The 24,023-nt window shown below is 42.3% G+C and overlaps 1 protein-coding gene across 1 annotated transcript; it reads left to right on the plus strand.

The window, feature by feature from the left end:
- The first annotated feature begins 302 nt into the window (after nt 1-302).
- Nucleotides 303-20,161, plus strand: pik3r6a (phosphoinositide-3-kinase, regulatory subunit 6a). The gene is made up of 6 exons (XM_008278492.1): nt 303-381; nt 6,307-6,427; nt 14,311-14,384; nt 16,492-16,606; nt 19,655-19,725; nt 20,049-20,161. Exons 1-6 carry the CDS (start codon nt 303-305, stop codon nt 20,159-20,161), a joined length of 573 nt encoding a protein of 190 aa, XP_008276714.1.
- Nucleotides 20,162-24,023: the final 3,862 nt, after the last annotated feature.

Raw genomic sequence — 24,023 nt, forward strand, 5'->3', positions numbered from 1 at the left:
TGCACGAGTGTCCAGCCGCCACCAGGTGTCGCTGTTTAACCACCGTCACATCTGCGTTGACCGCGGGCAGTGTTGACTCAGAGATGCTTCAGAGCGCTGCACACACACACATCATCCTCCTCACCTGCCAGAGCTGGTGTGGAGCGTCTCGCTGTCTCTCTCCCCCTCTGCAGGCTGCTGTGACTGACTCAATGAAACACAGCAACAAACCGAGAGACCCTCCCCTGTAGTTGTCTTTGCTGTTTGCAGCTGGAAGCTTGGAAAGAGAGAGAGAGAGGGGAAGAAGAAGAAGAGCAGGACCGATGGAGAAGAAACGAGGATCCTCTCATCAGTACGGTTCACTGGAGCGCACTGAATGGAGCAGAGATACCAGCAAACCAGGTTATCCCACACGCAAATACTGTTATTATTATTATGACTTGTGCTGAGTTTGAAGTAACCCTTCTGTTTGCATGCTCTCACAATATCAGTAAACCCTCCTGAGACGTCCTTGTGCAGCACAGTGCTTTATATTAACATTGCTACAGGTAGTTGCAGCATCTCGTCTGTCCAGTGAATTGTGATTTTTGCAGTGACATCTATGCGTTTTATAAGATTCTAAGGCTTCGATGGTGTGTGTCCAGTAAGTTTAACGGGATAATTCTGGTTTAATTTGGCCATTTTTATAGCTGATAGAACCAATCAATGTGTTTCTCTAGTGGCAATGCAGGCAGCAGCTTGGAAATGTCAAGAATCCACAGGTGTTTATTGAGTGTGTGTGTGTGAGTAAAGGTAAAGTGAGGGTCCATCGCTGAGTGAGCCACATGTGGGGTTTGCAGCATCTACCTTCAGGTTAGAAGTCACTGAAATGGTCATTTATAGGACTGTAACCAAGATTATTTTTGATTAAATGCAGCATAATTACCCTGTATGAATTGTTTTACCTTTAAAAATGGCCATCATCATCTTTAAAAGTCCAGAAAATCCCAAACTATTTTTACCTTTTGGTTTTAGAAAACAGAAAATCCTGACACCGGAGAGGCCGAACACGAGGATATTAAATTTTTTTTTTGTAGGAAAGTAACTGATTAATAAGTAACTGCTGTTCATTTCACTTCTGTGTGTGAATAATTGTACGATTTCCTGCACGCCATCTGTAAAGTGTATCAGCAGGTAGAGCAACGCAGAAGCTCTCTCCAGCCTCTCCATCAATGCTAAATGTCATTATTCTTCTTTTATTCACCTCCCCTCCCATTTCTCCCTCCACTTTCTGCCTTTTGGTTTCTAATCTGGCTGATCTGCCTCATCAGGCACAAAGCACAGTAGAGGAGAGAGAGACAGGGCTGGAGTCAGACAAAAGAGTGTAAACTGAGCTCATAATGTAATTGGCATCTTCGGGGGTTTGGTATAAAGAGCGGGGCAGGGTCGGCGAGATGTGGGGTGAAATGAGGGGAAGCGATGGGAGGTGAGAGGTGTTTACAGAGAGAGAGAGAGAGAGGGGAGAAGGTGTAAAGGAGGGAACATTTCAGATGGGTCTATAGTGATGAGTCATAACTGCTCAGCGGCTGAGTAACCTGTCCTAGCGAGCCTCTGCAGCGGAACATGTTGTCTCCAGCAGCCTGAGAATACAGAGCCTATAACATCATGTGTGTTTAACAGATCTGAACCCAGGTTACCGTCCTGTGTTTAACTCACAATCGCTGTATGAATGAAGCTTGGATGAGCATGAAGGATGCAAGCAATGAATCATGTTTATCTGGTAGCGACACAGATGTCAGTGGATCAAAACACATTTCATCTGAATCAGGTGTAACTGCTGCTGAATTCTCATCCAGCATCTTTACATCTTTGATGCAAGTAGGAGAAGGAATAATGTGCAACTCAAGAAGAGAATGTGAAGCGTTGCTCTGTCTTCATTCTAACTTGAGCCCTAAAACACCCGAGGTCACCGAGTGTCTTCGCTCCACTGCAGCCTATAATCTATGCTTGTGCACTGTACGCACTGCACTCGCCTCCTATGGTCACATGAAAAAGAAGTTAAAGCAAAGTTCTTGAATCGGACACTTAAGCGTTTCTTTGTTAGAATGCAAAAGTGCCTTTTTCTGCTTTTCATGGCAGAGAAAGCACAGTTGGAGCCGCAGTTATCGCAATGCAGCAGCTGTAGCTCAAAGCTGAAGTGAAAAAAAAAAAAAAAAAAGGTCTATTCAGGTGTTTGTCAGGTGAAACTGTTTGACTACGTAGAGGACAGAGTCGGGCCAGCTGATTTCCCCTGTGTTTATGATCAACTAAGATAATAACCTCCTGGCTCTGGCTCAGTAGTTGAGGCACAGACATGAGAGCACAGTTCTGATCTTCTAGACTAACTTTTGTTTATAAAGCAAACTCGTATATTCGCCGAAGGTCAAACTGTTCTTCTAAAATCAGGCAGAAGATACAAATTGCTAAGAAATAAGGGTGATGTAGCTACGTAGAAGTTAGCATAGCAAAGTCTGCACACTGACAAATTCAACTGTTTGAAAATGTTTATATTGTACGGAAGCGCATTGTGTTCACTGGATTAAAAAAAAACTTAGACACCCTAAAAGATCTCATAATTATGAGATGAGGAAAGATGCTGCATTGGCCACTGCTTCACTCAGAAAACTACAAACCCACGAAGAGGTAAATGCATTTATATGTGATATACGGTATATCACATATATGTAATACTCAACCTGCTCCCTGAGGTTTTCCACAGAAGAAATAACCCGTCACGAGTCTGTTCCAGGTACAAAAATACAAGGCAGTGAAACACCGGATTTTATTTCCCCCGCTCAGCATCCAATACCTGTGTCTGTTTGTTTTCTGCATATTCGGTCCCAAACACTGGAGGCGGGTTGAGGATTTTACTAAATAAAGAGGGCAGCAGGTGAATCTACAGTGTGTTCATGGTGGATTGACTCCTGAGAAATAAATTTTAAAAAACCCAGTTTTGACGATGACTGTAGTTCATATAATTACTGTAAATCTATAATAATAACAATAATGATATAGATAATATAATACAGTAATAATATAATTACTGTAACTGCACACCCATATATGCATTTACCTCTTTGTGGATGTGCAGTTTTCTGAGTGAAGCAGTGGCCAATGCGGCACCTCTCATAACCAAACAAACACTAATTTGCACGTCTTCTGTAAAACAATGTTCAGAACTTGTGACTGTAAATTACCATAAAATTGTAATTCTTGAAAAAAAATACTTTTTCTTATACACAAAATTTATAAAACACTTTAAAATTCATTATAATTTCATGATATATCTCATGAAAAGTATAGAAGAAGAAGTTTTGTTATGGAAAATTTCAGTCTGTTTTTTATTTTTTGTAATTTTTCCTTATTTTCCAGTATTTTTGGCATCTCTCTTGGGTTTACTATCTCTGTATGCAGTGTCAAAACAACACCATCAGTGTCTGTTTTTAATGTTGAATAGATTTAATGCCAAATTACCACTATAGGGGATGTAAAATGAAACTCCTCCAGAGTTGTGTCTGCATGTAAAGCCACTGTAGGGAGTCCGTTTATAGCTGCCAATGCTTTTTCCAGACATTGTACAATTCTATTAAAAAAAGGAAAAGGAAGACAGACACCGATACAAATGAAGAAGTAGTTCAAATGAAATTGTATTTTGAATAAGCGCACCATATAGCGATAACCATAGACATATATAATAAAGGCTAGGTGTCTTGTCCAATGGAATCGTACGGCCATACTGGCGGCCATCTTGGTACAGTCCGCTCGCTCACCCAGAACATTGTGTTGTCGTGGTACATGGACTTTTTAAATAACCATAACTTGCTCAATTTTCTACCGATTTTCAAACAGTTTGGTTTGTTATAAACGTCAGAAGTGTAGTTATAACACTGTGCTTATGGATAATGATGTTACACACTCACGGCCAGCAGCAATTTGTATTGTAATTATTTTGTATTGTATTTTTGTAGTTTAAATTAATAACGTTTGTAAGAAACAGAACCGTTTGTAAATCCGTAAAGATTTCAGCGAGATAAGAGTATTTACATTTGTGCAGATCACTCACCTTCCTTCACGTAACACAGGTTCTGCCGGAGAGCTTCCCCGAATCAAGATGGCCGAAGGGTGATTTGAAACGCCGCCTTAAGACATCTAGCCTTTATTATACATATCTATGGCAATAACATGTAACCGGTCCTCAGCAGCACAGATCACAAATCCTGGAACCGAACTGCCCGCTGGCAAACACACACATGTTGGATTTCTGTGCCATAACTCTACTTATCTTGTGAATCAGCAGCAGAAATGTTTGCAGAGTATGACATTTGATTTGTTGCGTCAGCACCTGCTCTTCTTGAGGAATAAATATCCTGTTGTCGAATTAGACCAAACAAAACAACTCTGCATGGCAACGTGAATACGTCTAGAAACAATATTTATCATCAGGAATTCTGCTTGTTTTCTTCTCTTTTGTGCGTTTTATTTTACGCCTTCTCTCTCTCTGTTGTACTTCTTTGTTTGGGGGCTGTGTTTAATCCCATTAACAGTTTAATACTCACAGTTCAGTCAGCGCTTTCTCCTCTAAGGTGTCAAGGTTGTCTTGACGCTGCGCTGACGTCAGCCACATTTGTCATAGTAACAGACTACAGAGCGTCTGTGGGATGAGGCCTCTCTGTATTTCTGGATGGCTGTTGGTCTGTCATACAGAGCAGTTGTGAGCCCCCAAACAAACCTCGGGGAGTGTGAAGACATGTAAGCTATCATGAAGCACTGCTTAATGCTGTTCTTCTAGCCTGGCTCATGTAATCTGAATTGGAACTACTTGTCTTCTATTCTTTTTTTTTTTTCATGCGAGCGCAGGAGATGTTTCTTTACTGCACTTTGAACCCGGGCTGCTCTACCTTCCCCACGGCTAAATGAGACTTGAATAGAGATTACACACTAAAGCTCTGCTCGGTAATGGTGTGTGTATAGAGAGGATTTAAAGGCCTCAGGAGGAGTCTAAGGGACTGACTATTGGTTTCTCTCTGGTTATGTCCATCTTGGCTCCAGGGGAGTCACCCATGACCACTACGGTGCTGAGCGGAGCGTTTCAAGAGGTGATTTTCTTCAAATATAAAGTTGTCATTACAGGTCAACCACACTTGGATAAATTCAAACTTATAAATTATATGTATTCTTCTTAAATGATCTGTTTTATTAGAAGGCGGTTCCAGTTGTTTTACTCACCAGCTTGCTGCTTTATTTGCCTCTCCTGCTGCTCCCTGTGTGCTGCTGCTACACTGTGTAGAAGTACTTTGATGTCCTCTCATGCCGCACAAATATTTCAAGGGACCTTGGGACAGATTCATTACCAAGTATTACAGAGCTGTGTGGAGCAAGCCCACACATTGTTGTGAGGAGTCACGAGGGCTGGCTCAGCAAACGATGCAATTTATATCGTTTTTGTTTAAGTGAGTTGAATTTTTATGATGAAATATCTGTTATGTTTGAGAGGACACAGTTAAAAAGAGACGGACGGGGAGTGAGAGTGACAGACATCAAGACACCCTGTGCACTATATGATTATTTAATCTGCATGAAAGCAGAGCTGCTCCGACTATTATTTTATTGTTCTGTGAAAATAATTAGAAAACCATTCTATTGTTTTTGTCTATAAAAGATAAAGACGTTCTTCAAATGGAGGTACTTTAAATTATTTAAAGTTTAAGACGCAGGGCATGCATTTTAATATAAACTGTGCAAATACTAATAATGTGCATCCATTCTAAAACGTATTACATCCAACAATAGTCTGTAAATGTCATAGACACGTCGTGCAGTTTAGACTTTTTCTTCTTTTTTCCCCCCAAAAGACTCACGATCCAATAATTACAGTGGACCTCTTCCTTCAGCCAAATGTGGCAGTGTTGAGTACTGACAGTCATACTGGCTTATTTCCTGAGCTGACTTGCCAGCCTGAGTTTATGCAATTAAACTCTTTGTGCATATGTGTGTGTGTGTCAGTGTGTGTGTGGGGGGCAGACATGTGAGTCATGGCAATCACTGGCACATGGTAATTTGGCTGTGAAGCTCCGCTCCTCATCAAGCAGCAATTTCAAACTGCATCTGCTGCAGCTGTTTATACGGTTTCAAATGCAATAATTGTTTGGCAGTGCCAGAGTAGATCATTTTAGAAAAGTCTTGAGCGTGTCTCCAGAGCTGCCCGCCTGTCCCTATAAAGTATTGTCAGTGGAAGAAATCGTCTGAACAAACAGTAGAATAAGTTGCATGTTTGTCCAACGAAGCTGTCCTTCTCCTTCTCTTTGTCAGAGGAAGACGTGGTGTCCATGGCCGACTCCACGATCACCGTGGACGACATCGAGGGGGAGCTCTTCAAGATCGAGAGGATCAGGGATGTTCTGGTCAGGAGGGAGTCAGAGCTCAGATACATGTGAGTGACTGAACAAAGCTAACACTGCCTATTAATGGTGTCCTGACTGCTGTTTGTGGGAACATNGTGTTGGAAGAAGGAAACATCTAAAACATGCAGGATTGCGGCCCTCGAGGACCAGGATTGGACACCCCTGTTCTAGACTAAACTTGTATATTCGCCCAAAGGTCAAACTATTCTTCTAAAATCAGGCAGAAGATACAAATAGCTAAGAAATAAAGGTGATGTAGCTACGTAGAAGTTAACGCAGCAAAATCTGCACACCGACAAATTCAGCTGTTTGAAAATGTTTACATTGTACAGAAGCGCATTGCATTCACTGGGTAAAAAATAAAAAAAATGTAGACACCCTATCTCGTAATTATGAGATGAGGAAAGGTGCTGCATTGGCCACTGCTTCACTCAGACAACTGCAAACCCACGAAGAGGTAAATGCATATATATGTGATATACCGTATATCATATATGTAGTACTCAACCTGCTCCCTGACGTTTTACACAGAAGAAATAACCCGTCACGAGTCTGTTCAAGGTACAAAAATACACGACCGGATTTTATTTCCCCCGCTCAGCATCCAACACCTGTGTCTGTTTGTTTTCTGCATGTTCTGGAGTCGGGTTGAGGACTTTACTAAATAAAGAGGGCAACAGGTGAATCTACAGCGTGTTCATGGTGGATTGACTCCTGAGAAATAATAAAAAAATACAAGAACAGTTTTGACAATGACTCCAGTTCATATAATTACTGTCCATCTATAGTAAGAATAATATAGATAATATAATAATACAGTAATAATATAATTACTGTAACTGCACACCCATATATGCTTTTACCTCTTTGTGGGTGTGCAGTTTTCTGAGTGAAGCAGTGGCCAATGCAGCACCTCTCATAACCAAACAAACACTAATTTGCACGTCTTCTGTAAAATAATGTTCAGAACTTTTGACTGTAAATTACCATAAAATTGCAATTCTTCAAAAAAAAACAAACGTTTTTTTTATACACAAAATTTATAAAACACTTTAAAATTCATTATAATTTCATGATATATCTAGAAAAAATTACAGAAGAAGAAGGTTTGTTATGGAAAATTTCAGTCTGGTTTTTATTTTTTGTCATTTTACCTTATTTTACAGTGTTTTTGGCATCTCTCTTGGGCTCACTGTCTCTGTGTGTAGTGTCAAAACAACACCATCAGTGTCTGTTTTTAATGTTGAATAGATTTAATGCCAAATTACCACTATAGGGGATGTAAAATGAAACTCCTCCAGAGTTGTGTCTGCATGTAAAGCCACTGTAGGGAGTCCGTTTATAGCTGCCAATGCTTTTTCCAGACATTGTACAATTCTATTAAAAAAAGGAAAAGGAAGACAGACACCGATACAAATGAAGAAGTAGTTCAAATGAAATTGTATTTTGAATAAGCGCACCATATAGCGATAACCATAGACATATATAATAAAGGCTAGGTGTCTTGTCCAATGGAATCGTACGGCCATACTGGCGGCCATCTTGGTACAGTCCGCTCGCTCACCCAGAACATTGTGTTGTCGTGGTACATGGACTTTTTAAATAACCATAACTTGCTCAATTTTCTACCGATTTTCAAACAGTTTGGTTTGTTATAAACGTCAGAAGTGTAGTTATAACACTGTGCTTATGGATAATGATGTTACACACTCACGGCCAGCAGCAATTTGTATTGTAATTATTTTGTATTGTATTTTTGTAGTTTAAATTAATAACGTTTGTAAGAAACAGAACCGTTTGTAAATCCGTAAAGATTTCAGCGAGATAAGAGTATTTACATTTGTGCAGATCACTCACCTTCCTTCACGTAACACAGGTTCTGCCGGAGAGCTTCCCCGAATCAAGATGGCCGAAGGGTGATTTGAAACGCCGCCTTAAGACATCTAGCCTTTATTATACATATCTATGGCAATAACATGTAACCGGTCCTCAGCAGCACAGATCACAAATCCTGGAACCGAACTGCCCGCTGGCAAACACACACATGTTGGATTTCTGTGCCATAACTCTACTTATCTTGTGAATCAGCAGCAGAAATGTTTGCAGAGTATGACATTTGATTTGTTGCGTCAGCACCTGCTCTTCTTGAGGAATAAATATCCTGTTGTCGAATTAGACCAAACAAAACAACTCTGCATGGCAACGTGAATACGTCTAGAAACAATATTTATCATCAGGAATTCTGCTTGTTTTCTTCTCTTTTGTGCGTTTTATTTTACGCCTTCTCTCTCTCTGTTGTACTTCTTTGTTTGGGGGCTGTGTTTAATCCCATTAACAGTTTAATACTCACAGTTCAGTCAGCGCTTTCTCCTCTAAGGTGTCAAGGTTGTCTTGACGCTGCGCTGACGTCAGCCACATTTGTCATAGTAACAGACTACAGAGCGTCTGTGGGATGAGGCCTCTCTGTATTTCTGGATGGCTGTTGGTCTGTCATACAGAGCAGTTGTGAGCCCCCAAACAAACCTCGGGGAGTGTGAAGACATGTAAGCTATCATGAAGCACTGCTTAATGCTGTTCTTCTAGCCTGGCTCATGTAATCTGAATTGGAACTACTTGTCTTCTATTCTTTTTTTTTTTTCATGCGAGCGCAGGAGATGTTTCTTTACTGCACTTTGAACCCGGGCTGCTCTACCTTCCCCACGGCTAAATGAGACTTGAATAGAGATTACACACTAAAGCTCTGCTCGGTAATGGTGTGTGTATAGAGAGGATTTAAAGGCCTCAGGAGGAGTCTAAGGGACTGACTATTGGTTTCTCTCTGGTTATGTCCATCTTGGCTCCAGGGGAGTCACCCATGACCACTACGGTGCTGAGCGGAGCGTTTCAAGAGGTGATTTTCTTCAAATATAAAGTTGTCATTACAGGTCAACCACACTTGGATAAATTCAAACTTATATATTATATATATTCTTCTTAAATGATCTGTTTTATTAGAAGGCGGTTCCAGTTGTTTTACTCACCAGCTTGCTGCTTTATTTGCCTCTCCTGCTGCTCCCTGTGTGCTGCTGCTACACTGTGTAGAAGTACTTTGATGTCCTCTCATGCCGCACAAATATTTCAAGGGACCTTGGGACAGATTCATTACCAAGTATTACAGAGCTGTGTGGAGCAAGCCCACACATTGTTGTGAGGAGTCACGAGGGCTGGCTCAGCAAACGATGCAATTTATATCGTTTTTGTTTAAGTGAGTTGAATTTTTATGATGAAATATCTGTTATGTTTGAGAGGACACAGTTAAAAAGAGACGGACGGGGAGTGAGAGTGACAGACATCCAGACACCCTGCGCACTATATGATTATTTAATCTGCATGAAAGCAGAGCTGCTCCGACTATTATTTTATTGTTCTGTGAAAATAATTAGAAAACCATTCTATTGTTTTTGTCTATATAAGATAAAGACGTTCTTCAAATGGAGGTACTTTAAATTATTTAAAGTTTAAGACGCAGGGCATGCATTTTAATATAAACTGTGCAGATACTAATAATGTGCATCCATTCTAAAACGTATTACATCCAACAATAGTCTGTAAATGTCATAGACACGTCGTGCAGTTTAGACTTTTTCTTCTTTTTTCCCCCCAAAAGACTCACGATCCAATAATTACAGTGGACCTCTTCCTTCAGCCAAATGTGGCAGTGTTGAGTACTGACAGTCATACTGGCTTATTTCCTGAGCTGACTTGCCAGCCTGAGTTTATGCAATTAAACTCTTTGTGCATATGTGTGTGTGTGTCAGTGTGTGTGTGGGGGGCAGACATGTGAGTCATGGCAATCACTGGCACATGGTAATTTGGCTGTGAAGCTCCGCTCCTCATCAAGCAGCAATTTCAAACTGCATCTGCTGCAGCTGTTTATACGGTTTCAAATGCAATAATTGTTTGGCAGTGCCAGAGTAGATCATTTTAGAAAAGTCTTGAGCGTGTCTCCAGAGCTGCCCGCCTGTCCCTATAAAGTATTGTCAGTGGAAGAAATCGTCTGAACAAACAGTAGAATAAGTTGCATGTTTGTCCAACGAAGCTGTCCTTCTCCTTCTCTCTGTCAGAGGAAGACGTGGTGTCCATGGCCGACTCCACGATCACCGTGGACGACATCGAGGGGGAGCTCTTCAAGATCGAGAGGATCAGGGATGTTCTGGTCAGGAGGGAGTCAGAGCTCAGATACATGTGAGTGACTGAACAAAGCTAACACTGCCTATTAATGGTGTCCTGACTGCTGTTTGTGGGAACATATCCCTGCTGACTCAGGGTGAAGACAGGGGACACCCTGGACAGGTAACCAGTCTATCACAGGGCTACACTTAGAGACAGACAACCAAGCACACTCACATTCACACCTACGGACAATTTAGAATCACCAATTAGCCTCAACATGTTTTTGGACTGTGTGGGAGGAAGCCAGAGAACCTGGAGAGAACCCACGCTGCACGGGGAGAACATGCAAACTCCATGCAGAAATATCCCGGGTGTCCTCACCGCGATGCGAACCAGTGACCTTCTAGCTGTGAGGCAACAGTGCTACCTTGGGCTATTATGCATAAGCAAAAGCAGCATGTTGCTATCACATGACGCAAATCACGGGACAAGATTGGCTGGCAATGACGCATTGCTCGTGGCGACTGCGCGAAAGTGATTTCTGTGGCTTTTCTCTGGTGTTACTGCTCATGAACGCTGACGGTATTTGTCAACAATATACAACATAATATTATATGTTACCTACATGTAGAGAACAACTAAATGGACCAATCTAAGTACTAAACCCAAAATCAATATTCTATCATTTGTTGATGTAATTCAGACTATATCTTGGATATAGCCCAAGGCGCAATGATTTCGTGCAGATGGGTCACATGTGTAGTCTGCGTCTTATTTGCGTTTGGTCCAAGAGGTGTCTGCAAAGGTCCTGAGGGACAACATCTGGCTTCTGTAAGAGTGAGTTAACCAACTGGTCAAAAAAAAAAAAGAAAACAACCAACAAAACAAAAACTACTTCACTAGAGGATGGTAGCAGTCGGGCTTTTCTGACCAGTCTGACACAGCAAGAGCAGTTCAAATTGTTTCAGATATTTCTATACAAGAATACACCTCGGTATCAGTAACACATCTCACGGCACTACTGCCCTTCATTCTTTCCCCTCATTTCTCTCCATCCACATCCTCTCTCCTTTCCCCAAGCTGGCCCCCATTAAAATTTCAATGGCTCCACTTTTGCTTCCACTAAGCAGGCTAATGCATGGATATTTATTCATATACTCCTCTGAAAGATAGGCAGTAGCAGCGCTCAGATGGCAGGGGGAATGTGAGGAGTGGCGTGTGTGGAGTAGCAAGCAAGAGTCAAGCAGATAAAATTGGAGAATGATAGACTGGAGGGGAAGGGGGGTGGAAGGAAAGAGGATGGAGATGAAGACCGGAGTCACGATTTGAATCTCCTTCTTTTTTTTCCTTCTTCTTCTTCTCAGCGGTCCACAAACAAACAAACAAGCAAACCCCAAGGTTCTTCTAGTAAGGTAAACAGAGCGTATCATTTGTATTCCAGACCTCATGGCCATTTCTCCGCCTACACATCTAAGGAAAGCATCTTCCATGACAGGTAGATGAGCAGGTTGGCAGGGCTCTCGCTCTGCTGACAGTAATGTGTAAGAACGTACAGTGCTGGACGTATTCCTCTGTAATTGCTTTTCCACATCGACTTATTCAGGAAGGCCACCAAGACACCGATGGCTTCCCCGAGGGAGTTACAAGCCTCAGCAGCTGAGAGGGGATGGACTGTCGCCTGTTCCTCAACAGTCAAAGACAACAACACTGCTGAAAAAAACTCAGAGTAAATCTTTGTTAGAGCTCACTAGAAAGTATTTAGGAGACTAAAGACAGCTAGATGAAGGCTCTTCGGTCACCAAAATTGTGCTTTTTGGCCATCAGAGTTGATCTTGATTGACCTGAAACCATGTTTGCCTTACTCTGTACATCTATAGCGCTGCCTTCAGGGAGCAAGAACTCCCAAAAAAACAGAGTGAAGCTACTGAAATTAGGGATTTTCAACAGGATGTTACTGTTTAAATGTATGGAGTTATATTTGTGCCACAATCCTGAGCATGTAATGGGAAATTTTGAGCAAATAAACACGTAAACAAAAATCCATTCTGCGCTCAAAACTATTCCTGCTGTATTTGCAGCTATCAACATACAAATATAACTCCATAAAAATGTGATTTTTCTTCATTTTTTTCTTTTCTGGCATACACCAAACGCTGCTCATTATCACAAACACAACATTCTCACCATGAAGCATGGCGGTGGCAGCATCATGAAGTGATGTCAGCAGCAAGTCCTGTAAGGCTTGTAAACCTAAGAGGGTGAAATAAATGCAAAGGGAAATCCTGAAGGACAAGCTGATGCAGCCTGCAAGAGAACTGCGAAGATTCGTTTTCCAACAAGACAATGACCTGAAGCATTTAGCCGAAGCGGCACAGAAGTTGTTCAAAGACAGCAATGTCCTGAAGTGACCGAGTCGGAGCCCAGACTTCAATCCAGCTGAAAATTTGAGGCAAATTTTTGTTAAAAAGCCAAATTAAACTGACTGTGTTCAATGTTCAAAAGCGATAAAAGGGGGAACTTCCAATACTTTTAAAAGGTATTGTACATCCGACCCTGTGTGAGCCAGGAAGTGTGTTTCTTAATAAGTCTCAGTTGCTGGGATACAGGGTTCACATTATCGCCTTTAACCCTGGTGAGGAATCCACAGAGGGTCCTCCACCGCCTGTAATGATCCACTGACACTGATTCTGCGAAGGGCCACCGAAACAGAGAGCGCATAATGCAGACCGAGGCAGAGTGAAAGCTATCTGGCTCAGACATGCCTCAGGGATTTCTGTTCAGAAAAGATTGTGTCATCTCCTGTGTGAAATATAAGATCAATATCAACCCTTTTTTCTGCTTCATTTTTTTTTCCTCCATTCAGAAACGAATCAAGATTTCACCGCTATTTCCAGGTATACTGTCACCAACCCTCACAGATCTTCATTTTTAAGGATTCACCTCAGGTTTTCAGTAGAGTTGAGGTCAGGTGGTGATGACGACGGTACCCACACCGGGATTTTTTTTCTTCTCTTATTTCCATAGCAACCAAGGAGTCAGTGTTGTTTTGTGCAGCGTGAGATGGGGCTTTGTTCTGCCTGAAAATAATTTTATTTAGGAGGCCGCAATTTTATTATTTTGTTCATGGTAGGAAATGGTCAGTTATGGTCAGTCTTGAGGAGGTAGTTTTGGCAGCCGCAAGGCCGTCTCACTTCTCAGCGTCACAGCCCAGATTCTGCCTCCTTCTTGCTGACGTTGCGGCCTTGTTGCCCTCCAACCATCCAGAACTCCGTCTGTCCATTAAGGGTAGCACAGCATTCTTCGGTGAATAAAACCGTTTAGTCTTCATGTATGTCTAAACCCACTGTTTCTCCTTGTGAGCTTTGGTTAGTGGCGTCTAAAAGGCAGCAAACTCTGTATTATCCGTCTTTGAGAACTCCAAAGCAATACCTGTCCGCTGCTCAGAAGTACCGTTTTGGGAGAGACCCTTTAAATACTGTTAGTTTGTCTGAAAGAAACTTTGCTCAACTCGTCTTTATCTTCCTTAATCACTCATCTCCCCATTGTGCATGAGAACTTGTTTAATTATGTAGAACAGCTTCCTTAAGTTTCCTGATAAAAAAAAATCACCTAGCGAATGAATTAACAAAAACCTGTCTGCGATTAGAACGAACAAAAATGTTCACTGTCAAGAAACTAAAAATGAAATGTGTCATCTGCATAAAGAACAGAGGATATGATGTACAGTAAAGTTTGGTTGTGTGTGTTATTTTACTACCAGGATGGATGACATTCAGCTGTGCAAAGAGATCACCCGTCTGAAGAAGGAGCTGCACAAATTAGTGTCAGTACCAGGTAGGAGTGGTTTTTTTGGATGTTAGTGAGGTGCGAAAACAGGCAATAACTACAATTACTGCCTCGCATTTGTATGTTCGTCAAGTTGCAGTTCACATCTATTGGGCCACCTTCTAATTGGCCTTGTGTCAAATGCTAAGAAGACTGAGGTGGTCTCCTGGGTTTGCCACTGACCGCGCTGCAATCACTAAATGGTATGCCTCTCGAGATGGTGGACGACTTTAAGTATCTAGGCCCTTGGATAAACAGCACAAACCGGGATATCAGGGTGCGCAAGGCGATGGCTTGGAAAGCGCTCAACGGTATGAGAGTGGTGTGGAGATCAAGCCTTTCGAGATAGCTCAAGATCAGATTCTTCCGGGTGACAGTCGAGTCCATTCTCCTGTCCGGTAGCGAATGCTGGTCCCTCAATACATCGCTGGAGAAGTCTCTTGATGGTACATATACCAGGATGCTCAAGACATCAGCTGGTGGGACCATGTTTCTAACATCACACTCTATGGTGACCTGCCACGCATCACAGATCATATCGCCTGGAGGAAACTTGACATTGCCAGCCACTGTTACCGCCATAGGGAGCTTCCTGCCAGCCAGCTTGTTCTTTGGGAACCACTCCACGGCTGGCGGGGGCCGAGAAGACCTGCCACCACCTTCCTGGACACCCTAAAGGGGGATACTGGTGCGAGTACCTCAGCCGACCTCTCAGCACGCATGCCCAACAGGATGGATTGGAACCAAAGACGTGAAGCTTGGCTGAGGCTGCTGCTGATGAGCCACCTTCTGATTTTGCAGTGACACCTGTTCATCATTTTATCCTGTTAGACATCCAAAAATGCAACAGAGGGTTAGGTGGATAGAAAAGAGGGATTTATTCAGGCTGCAGGGAAAACAGGGGACACCGGGAAGCACGTGAGAGAGTGAGGGAGGGAAATCCAGGTGAGGCTCCAAGAGGGACCATGAGGCAGAACCGCTGACTCGAGCTCGGCTGCAGAAGCCGGGCCGGGGAGGCGTCAATCCAACGGGGAGGTTCTGGCAGGAAATGCAGACACAATAGAAATGAGACAAAGCGAGATTCTCAAAGCACAAAGCTTCTAACTTAATTTGCTGGCCTGTTACCACTCGAGGGAGGAATAATCCACTGGTGCTGGAGCACAGGTGGAGGCAGGCTTTATCCAGCACTGATTTCTGATGAGCCTCAGGTGTAGAAGAGAGTGAGTGAGACCCCTCCCGTCCAAAACCCAGCCCAGCCTGACAACACACTTGCAGCCACCAAAAACACAAACACATACACTAAACAATGTCTCACAGTAAAAGCACAAAACTCGGATCACCGCAGTATGATTCTTGAGTTATGACACAAAATGTATTTTCACGGTGGCCCAAATCTAATCAGTACATGTTTGACTCAAAGTGAACATTTGTGCCAGATTTAAAGGAATTCTTTCCAGGTGTTGAAGAGATACTGCATTCACAAGAACATTCAAACAGATAGACAACACGGAAACAGCCCTCCAGCCACAGCTGTCGACAGTATGGAGACATAAGAAATTGGGGAATGAGATTATTCACTTTCTTGTCGAGAACTACATTAGATGTAGATCAATTGCACTCTCACAACCAGATATGAAGTGAGAGCCAGCAGGCAGTTGGCTTGTCTTAGTATGAAGAGTGGAAGCTGCGGTCAATCTCCAAAGTTTGTGGTCTATCTTGTTTGTTTAATTCATAAGCAGAACTTCACCCAAAGTTTCCGTCCAGTGTTGTTTCCTTTGTGCTTGTGTTAATGATCAAATTGAACAAACATGATAGCATGTGTTGGGCTGATCATCTCCTCGCTCCAAATAATTTAAAATACCCAACAGACGTATAGCTCTTCTTAATATTGGTAACGATTCCTCTACATATCTTGACAGTTGCATGTATACTTAATCACTATTTACCTCTTTATTTCCATGTTTGCATGATTTTTACGTCTGTCTTCTGTTTGTGTTCTTATCTGATTTTTAATATTCTTTCATCCACATTGTATTCCTATTGTATTTAATAAAATATTAATAAAAGTAGGTAGTGTGTTGTGAATGCTCAGATATCTTCCTCCTTTGTGCTCCAGATAACGATAAGTCCAACGATGACCGGCAGAAGGAAGAAGAGCTCCTGCAGCAGATCCACAAGCTGGTGGAGACCAGAGACTTCCTCGTGGACGATGTGGAGTTTGAGCGACTCAGGTGCGCTCGTATTTCTACGGTTTCGTAAAGACGATAGTAGTCCTTCGGTTGTCTGTGCATGTGGAGATTGAACTAATAATTAAAAATGAGATAAATCTAGGGATACAGAGAATATACAGCACCCACGATGTCCCAGGGAATTAGCCAAAGGGGGAAAATAAAGTTTGATATCAGTTTTTCACGCACAGGAGCACAGATCTTTGGTAATGCTAATGCAGACCATCTTTCATTACACTCTTACACAGACTGACACATCCTTGGTCGTCGCTAATGTTGACAAATTTGTCCCTCAGTTCAGTGTGATGCACGTCTTTACAAAGCAGCCCTCAGTGCTCACCACCAAAACACCGGAACGCTTCCCAAGGCTCGGAGCAGTGAGATACTGAACCGCACAGCAGAGAGCTGTTTCAATTAAAGATGTGTTGCTGTGTGTGTGTCAGCGAACACTGGAGTAGCTAGTTAAAGAAATAAAATAAAAATCAAGGTTCAGTCAGCCAACTGATGCGGAATAAGATTATGTAAATTCAGACTATGTACAGAGTTGATGCTCTGATCCCCTCACGAGGGAAAGGGAACGACATGAGCTTCCCCCCCAAAAGGAGAAGCTAAAGGTGGATTTCAGGAGGATGGGGTCGTTAGCACTGCTTTGTTTAAACACACCGGCGTGATTAAAGTGGAGATGTGTGTGTGTCGTGTAGCAGTGGACTCATTCTGGGCTACCTGAACTAGTTTGCAGGTGTTTTTTGTAGCGTTTATCAGGCAAACCAAGCTTCTGAAATCCTGTTCAAGTGTTCCTGCCTCCTTCACTACCTTTTACTAAACAACAGGAGCAGAGGAAAGCAGGTGTTCTTGCACATTATATTGAGCTAATGCAGCCCTGTTAGATGCATTTACAGCACCCTCCATAATTATTGGCACCCCTGGTTAAGATGTGTTCTTTAGCTTCTAGTAAATTCAGTTTTTTTTCTAAATAATATCGGACCACAATGAAAAAAAAAGAAAGAGGAAAATTCAACCTTTAATTTAATTTATTCAGTGTGAAACAAATCCCACATTAAAAAATAATTCTTTTACATCAAATCATGTGCGCCACAATTATTAGCACGCTTGATGTTAATACTTTGTACAACCCCCTTTTGCCAACAATTCATTTGAGTTGAGTTGAAGGTTGCATTTTTCTACAATTTTCAGTGTGAGAGTTTGCTTCTGCAAGAAAAATTGAGTTTATTTTAAGGCTTTTAACACATCTTAACCAGGGGTGCCAATAATTATGGAAGGCGCTGTATAATCCTGTCAGTTTCTCATTCATTTCAAGTGTTTTTACCGTAGCTTTAATCTGTATTATGGCCTCCAACAGTGAAGGCATCTACCTTCTCAACATTGTTCTTGAGCTGTTGTGGCCTTACAGGCATCACAGAGGACTTGAATCACTCTTGTAATTTTACGGTTCGTGCATTTTGCAACAACTACGCTGCATTCTTTCGGTAATCCATCCATCCATCCATCCATCCATTATCTATACACCGCTTAATCCTCACTAGAGTCATGGGGGGCTTGAGTCTATCCCAGCTGACTCAGGGTGAAGACAGGGGACACCCTGGACAGGTCACCAGTCTATCACAGGGCTACACTTAGAGACAGACAACCAAGCACACTCACATTCACACCTACGGACAATTTAGAATCACCAATTAACCTCAACATGTTTTTGGACGGGCTGCAGGGTGGAGCAGTTGGTAGCATCATTGCCTCGCAGCAAGAAGGTTGCCGGTTTGCGTCCCGGTTGGGGCACCAGAACCTTTCTGCGTGGAGTTTGCATGTTCTCCCCGTGCAGCGTGGGTTCTCTCCAGGTTCTCCGGCTTCCTCCCACACAGTCCAAAAACATGACCCTAGTGAGGATTAAGTGGTGTATAGATGATGGATGGATGTTTTTGGACTGTGTGGGAGGAAGAACCCGGAGAGAACCCACGCTGCACGGGGAGAACATGCAAACTCCTCTTTCGGTAATCTTAACAGGAAATAAATGGGCCTCTGCTTACCTGTTGCTTTCAGTGTGTGAATGCCCCGCTGCCATAGCATCTCCATCCTGGCGGGTTCCTTAACTTTGCAAACAGTTCCTGTGCCCTGACAGCTAATGTGACTTGACAGCGAACAAGCAGATGTAGCGTAAAAAACATGTTTCTGCGTTTTTAATTTTCTTTCCGCTCCAATCTTCCGACAGTGTATCAAACATTGTTAGATTGTGTGAACAACACTTTGTGTTGGCAGCTGACAGCATGCTGTGAAAACGCTGAAGGGCTGCTGGGAAGGTGAGAGGCAGGAAGCGGGAAAACAGCGGTGCGGTAATGGATCGTGGCGAGCAGAGGATGTGACAGCGCTCAAGGCCACGTCGTACATGCTGATAAATATAGAGATCTGCCTTTTGTTATTTCTCTCTTCTTTTTCTCGTAACTGTCCTTCACAAAAGAAAAAATCTGTCTCTTTTTTTTTTTTACCCATAGTTTTTATTTACTATTAAAACAACCTTGCTTTTTCTATCACGGAACAAAATATACTCATGTATTTAGGATTATAGCACCATGTAAACACCACACGTCCAAATACTCGCCGCTACGATGTATCTGAGGCTCTCGTCACATAAAAGAAAGTGGCTGCCGGGTTTATTGAATTTATCAGTGGAACCTCTCAGAGTACATCTTATCTGTTGCCAGAAGGTCTAACTGCCAGAACTGCATTAGGTCTCTTATCTGTAAGGTGTCTGGGGAAGGTGTTTCATCTGTCTACTTTAGTCAAATCAACCTTCTTGAAAGCGAAGAGGCAATGGGAATTAACAGTACCCCAGGCACCTTTGGAGAGGGTTTTTGAAATGTTTATTCAATACTTGTGGAGCAGAGGGCAATTCCAGAACTAGAGATCCTTTTTTTTAAAAACAATTGCATCACAGCGATCATGATCAGCATATGTATATATATATTTATCGGCCAGCCTCTGCTCTGTGTGCTCGTGCATTTCCATGTATTTTACACCAGTCTCTTTCTATTCCAACAGGGAGAAAGAAGAAGACAAAGAAATGGCAGATTTTCTGAGGTCCAAATTCCCAAGGAACATGAAGAAGACAGGTATTTCATGAAAGTGTCAACAAACAATAGCAGCTACTTGGGAAAAAAAACCCAAAAAAATCTAGAGGAAATATGCTGTTGTTCAAGGTATTTCCCCCCTGAGGTCTTAGAATGAGGAAGCTTTATGCATCTGCTGACTGACTGACCGTAAAATAGAAATGAGAGTTTCGAGGCTTTGCTTTAAACCTGTCTGTTTGTAGTTCATTATCTGAGCTTCCTTATGCATCGGCAGACTTGAGTGTTCAGGGCTGTGTGTGTGTACATAAATGAGGATATCTGTTTTTTTCCTCCATTCTTCTCTCACATTGTTGTCTGTTTTCCAGGTGTATCAACCAGAAGGGCACAAACCAGAGCTCAGCAGACCTCCTCGCCCTTCACCAAGACAGGCCTCACCCTCCTGAAGGAGTGCTGCGGCTTCACGTGCTCCATCATGTAGACTGGTTCCAAAAATAAAAGGCCCCCCCCACTGCTGGGCTGGCAAAAAAGGGGCTACAGACCAAAATGGCCATCCACAGGAGTCCATTTTTCCACTTAATTCAGTCCAAGACAGACTTTGAAGCATGGATGGAGCAGTGCAGACAGCGGTGGATGATGTGGTGCGCTCTCCATCCCAGGAACCAACTTTTGTGTTTTGGTTTCATATCTGACAGTTTTTTTTTTGTTGTTTTTATTTCCTCCCATGTCTCTGCTTTTCACCCAAACCCAGCAAACTGTGTTCTCTTTCTCTGACAAGATCCGAAGGACGTAAACAGCACAGCACAAGTCATGCGTGTACCAGTGTTCGCTCTAATTGGACTCAACTACTTGCCCACAAGTTTTAGCTTTTAAAAGAGTCGTACCGAGCTATGATAACTATCATCTCCTCATTATAAAAGTAGCTGTTTTGCAGGAGTCAGCAGGCCAGTCTAGACGCTGCTGGAACTTTATAATTAGCATTAAGGAGATAACGCTAATGAAACTGACATTAATCGGGAGCTGTGCTTGGATGAAGTGTGATTCGACTCCAGATCCAAATGGGGATGACCTTTTGAAAGCAGTTTGTTTGTTTCATCCTGCATTTTCCTGTTATGACAGTCAACAAATATCGATCGAGGTCTCCATTTTATACGATAACGATACAAACTTCCATGTTTTACACCATTTTATTTTCTCATCTGCAGTTTCAACACATAACGTTTTGAAGGTTCTTTGCTAATCCTCGCTGAGCCTGGAGTTTTAGTTTGTGACTAGATCGACTGAGCTTTTATTAAAATACGTCTGATGCCTATTAAACAGACGGCACAGAGGAGATTAATAACTTGACAACACCGGGGGAGAGATATCGATAACAGTGTTGCGTTATATGAAGGCATACACTTCATTTGAATTAGTCATTATTAGTCCACTGCTCGCAGTTTTGCACGCTTCCATAAATGTTCAGCACTCGACTGGCACCACTAGACCTGATACACAGCACAGCTACACCACTTCAGTGGTAAACAAGTGCATCCCTCCCTATACAATACCCATCATATACGTGACACACTCCAATCCCCACTCAAAAACACTGCAAAGCCCCTGTTTTTTCCCATGTGTGAGGCGTCTCTTTCGCCTATTTCCACGATGCAGAAACATATTTGTTGCCGCTCCAGATTAAAATTCTAAGGCCTCGATGCGTACCAACAGAACGTGTGGATAAAGCTCTCCAGTGCTCATACATGCAAGACATGGGGCGCAGGGATGTAGTGGCCAATTAAACTATGGTGCAGGTCTTTGTGTTGCCAAGAAGAATAGTCTCCATAGCAACCTTGTATAACCCATATCTTTACAATGAGGAAGGTTGGTTGGACCGATCGGAGAGATGAGACTTCAAAGGTGTGACAAAATCAAATGCTATCATGGATCGCTAACGAAGGGCAGGAAGGGAAGCAGAACAATGTTGTGATTGTCATATTCTAGATAAACCCCATTTAGTTAGAGGTGAAGTAAACACAAGGGCTGAATGGAACATATTAAAGTTAGTTTTTTTTTAAGTAAATGCTGTTTGAAAGTCGAAAATCTTTTAAATCAGTACGTTTCTCAGTGAATCTTTGAGTCTCATCCCCGTTTGATGCAGACTTCTGTTTCATGGTTTCTTCCCAACTTGTCCTTGGGACTGATGCAGCCGTCTCTTTAGTTGAGTCACTGGATCTTTTGATATTCAGTCTCAGCACTGTCACGGAGGCTCTGGGTCACGTATCACCCAGCAACCGTGTCTGATGCTGCCATTGAGGTCCACAAGGGAATTAGATATGAAATATTGTATGTTACAGCTAATGAGGACTTTATTTTTTTTTGTCAGAGGGGTAAGTGACATGTAAACCATTTTAAAACAACGGCGCTAATTCATTTAGCGAGCAGTCCATCTAGTGCTAATTTGCGAATACAAATATCAGCTCATCAAAAATAATCCTTTTATACAGAAAAGGCCTTTTTAAATTGGCCCCTATGGTTGAGCTGCTCAGTGAATAATTAAAGCTTCTTTTTTTTTTACCCTGACAAAGACCTTCATCTAATCAGTAGTATTTCATGTGCAGGGAATTTGAGTCTGTGGCATCTTTCTGTTTTTTGTTTTTTTTTCACTTTCCACATTACAAGCAGCTGCTCACACCAGCTGGACAGCGCGCCGCATCTCCAGGCTGCACAAGTCAAATGAGGATTCAAGAATTTTCTGGTGGAAAATTCTCAGAGACGTACAACAGACCACGTAGCCTCTTAAGAGAGAGAGGCACAGTGTCGCAGGAGAAAAATGAGAGGCGAAGAGAGGCTGAAGTGGCCGAAAAAGCGGGGAGGAGGGAGGTGATGAAGGAAAAAGAGAGGGAAAAAGCGAGTGGGAGGGCAAAGAGTTAGAGGGGGGGGGGTCTAATCTTCAGCGTGAGTCATCCTTAGTGGAAACACTGCGAGTTCCCACAAGGGCAGCTCTCAGTGAACGCCACATGAAAAGGGCACAGCTGTCATTCAAATGCCATAATCATGAAAACACCTTCTGCACGGCTCACGAGGAGATGCTACCGATACGTTTGCGTGTGATTACTAAACGATGAGGACGTGTGTGTGTGCGGCATGTACACCTGTGCCTATAGGAACACGACGGTGATAATGAGAGGTGCTGCTGTCACTGCTCCGTTGCTATGGTTACCACGACTTATCGGTACAGTCGAACTTCTCGTGTCATTTGGCTACATCGTGAAAAAAAAACTGTTCTGAAGCAAGGCTGCATGTGTGGTTGAATTGTCAGGAGGAAGACTACGAGGACCTGCTCGTGTGACGATCAGGGTGTAGAGTTCTTAAATGTTTTCAGGTGATGCTGCAAATGAAATTAATAAAATCTTATTTAAAGATTCTGTCTCATTAATATAACAAAAGATTTTGCTCTTGCAGGCTGACCAGTCAAACATTGTTAGACGTGCCACTGACTAGTTCTTTTTAAATGTTTCTTGGCAAAAGAAAGTCCTGCAGAATATGAAAAGAAGCGTGTCGAGATATTTGAAGCTATTCAGAATCAGAAATACTTTATTGATCCCTGAGAGGAAATTGCTCTCTGTTCATTTAAAAGTCTTAAAAGAAGCAGGAAAGTTTAAAATATGTAATAAAGATATAAACACAAGTATTAATAAGAAATAAAATATATCTAAACACTAAATAAAAAAGCAAAGCAGAACTTATTGTCTCACTTTTATAACGGAACAGCATGTCAGCAAATAGTTTAACAACAGTTAAATGTTCGTCTCTCTGCATTAACTATGGAGCACTTCTTAGCCGGGAGATGTTGTGTTTGTGTGTTTTGACACCAAAAATGTGAATCAACAGCTGAGTCACCAACTGTATGTCAGCTGTCAGCTCAACCCGACCCTGTCTGTAGGTGTGGGCCTGTATCAGAACAGGGTTCTCCGTGCATCTTCCAGAAAAAAAGCAGCTCAACCAGGTGCTTCTCAGCTTGAAGACAGCAAACGTTCAGAGTACACGTCTTAATTTTCAGCCTTTAATTGTGCAAATAGACGAATGTTTCAACACTACTATGTCTTCATCAGAGCTCCAGTGTGTGGGTCTGTGTGTTCTGTGTGAACCCAGAAGTCATCAAGAACCTGTTTCTCTCTGGTCACCTGTTTCCTCTCAGCTCTGTGCATTTATCTGTGACGTGCACATTTTTTTACTCAAGCTGATGTCTTTTTGTGTCTTCTCATTAGCTTGAGCAGTGATTAATTGTGTCTTTCCATTGACTTTTCTTGACTTTGATTGTGTGGGCTATCTTAACACACACTAATTAATATGACATATTG

This window comes from Stegastes partitus, unplaced genomic scaffold (assembly GCF_000690725.1).
Source record: "Stegastes partitus isolate 25-593 unplaced genomic scaffold, Stegastes_partitus-1.0.2 Scaffold124, whole genome shotgun sequence".
NCBI lineage: Eukaryota > Metazoa > Chordata > Actinopteri > Pomacentridae > Stegastes > Stegastes partitus.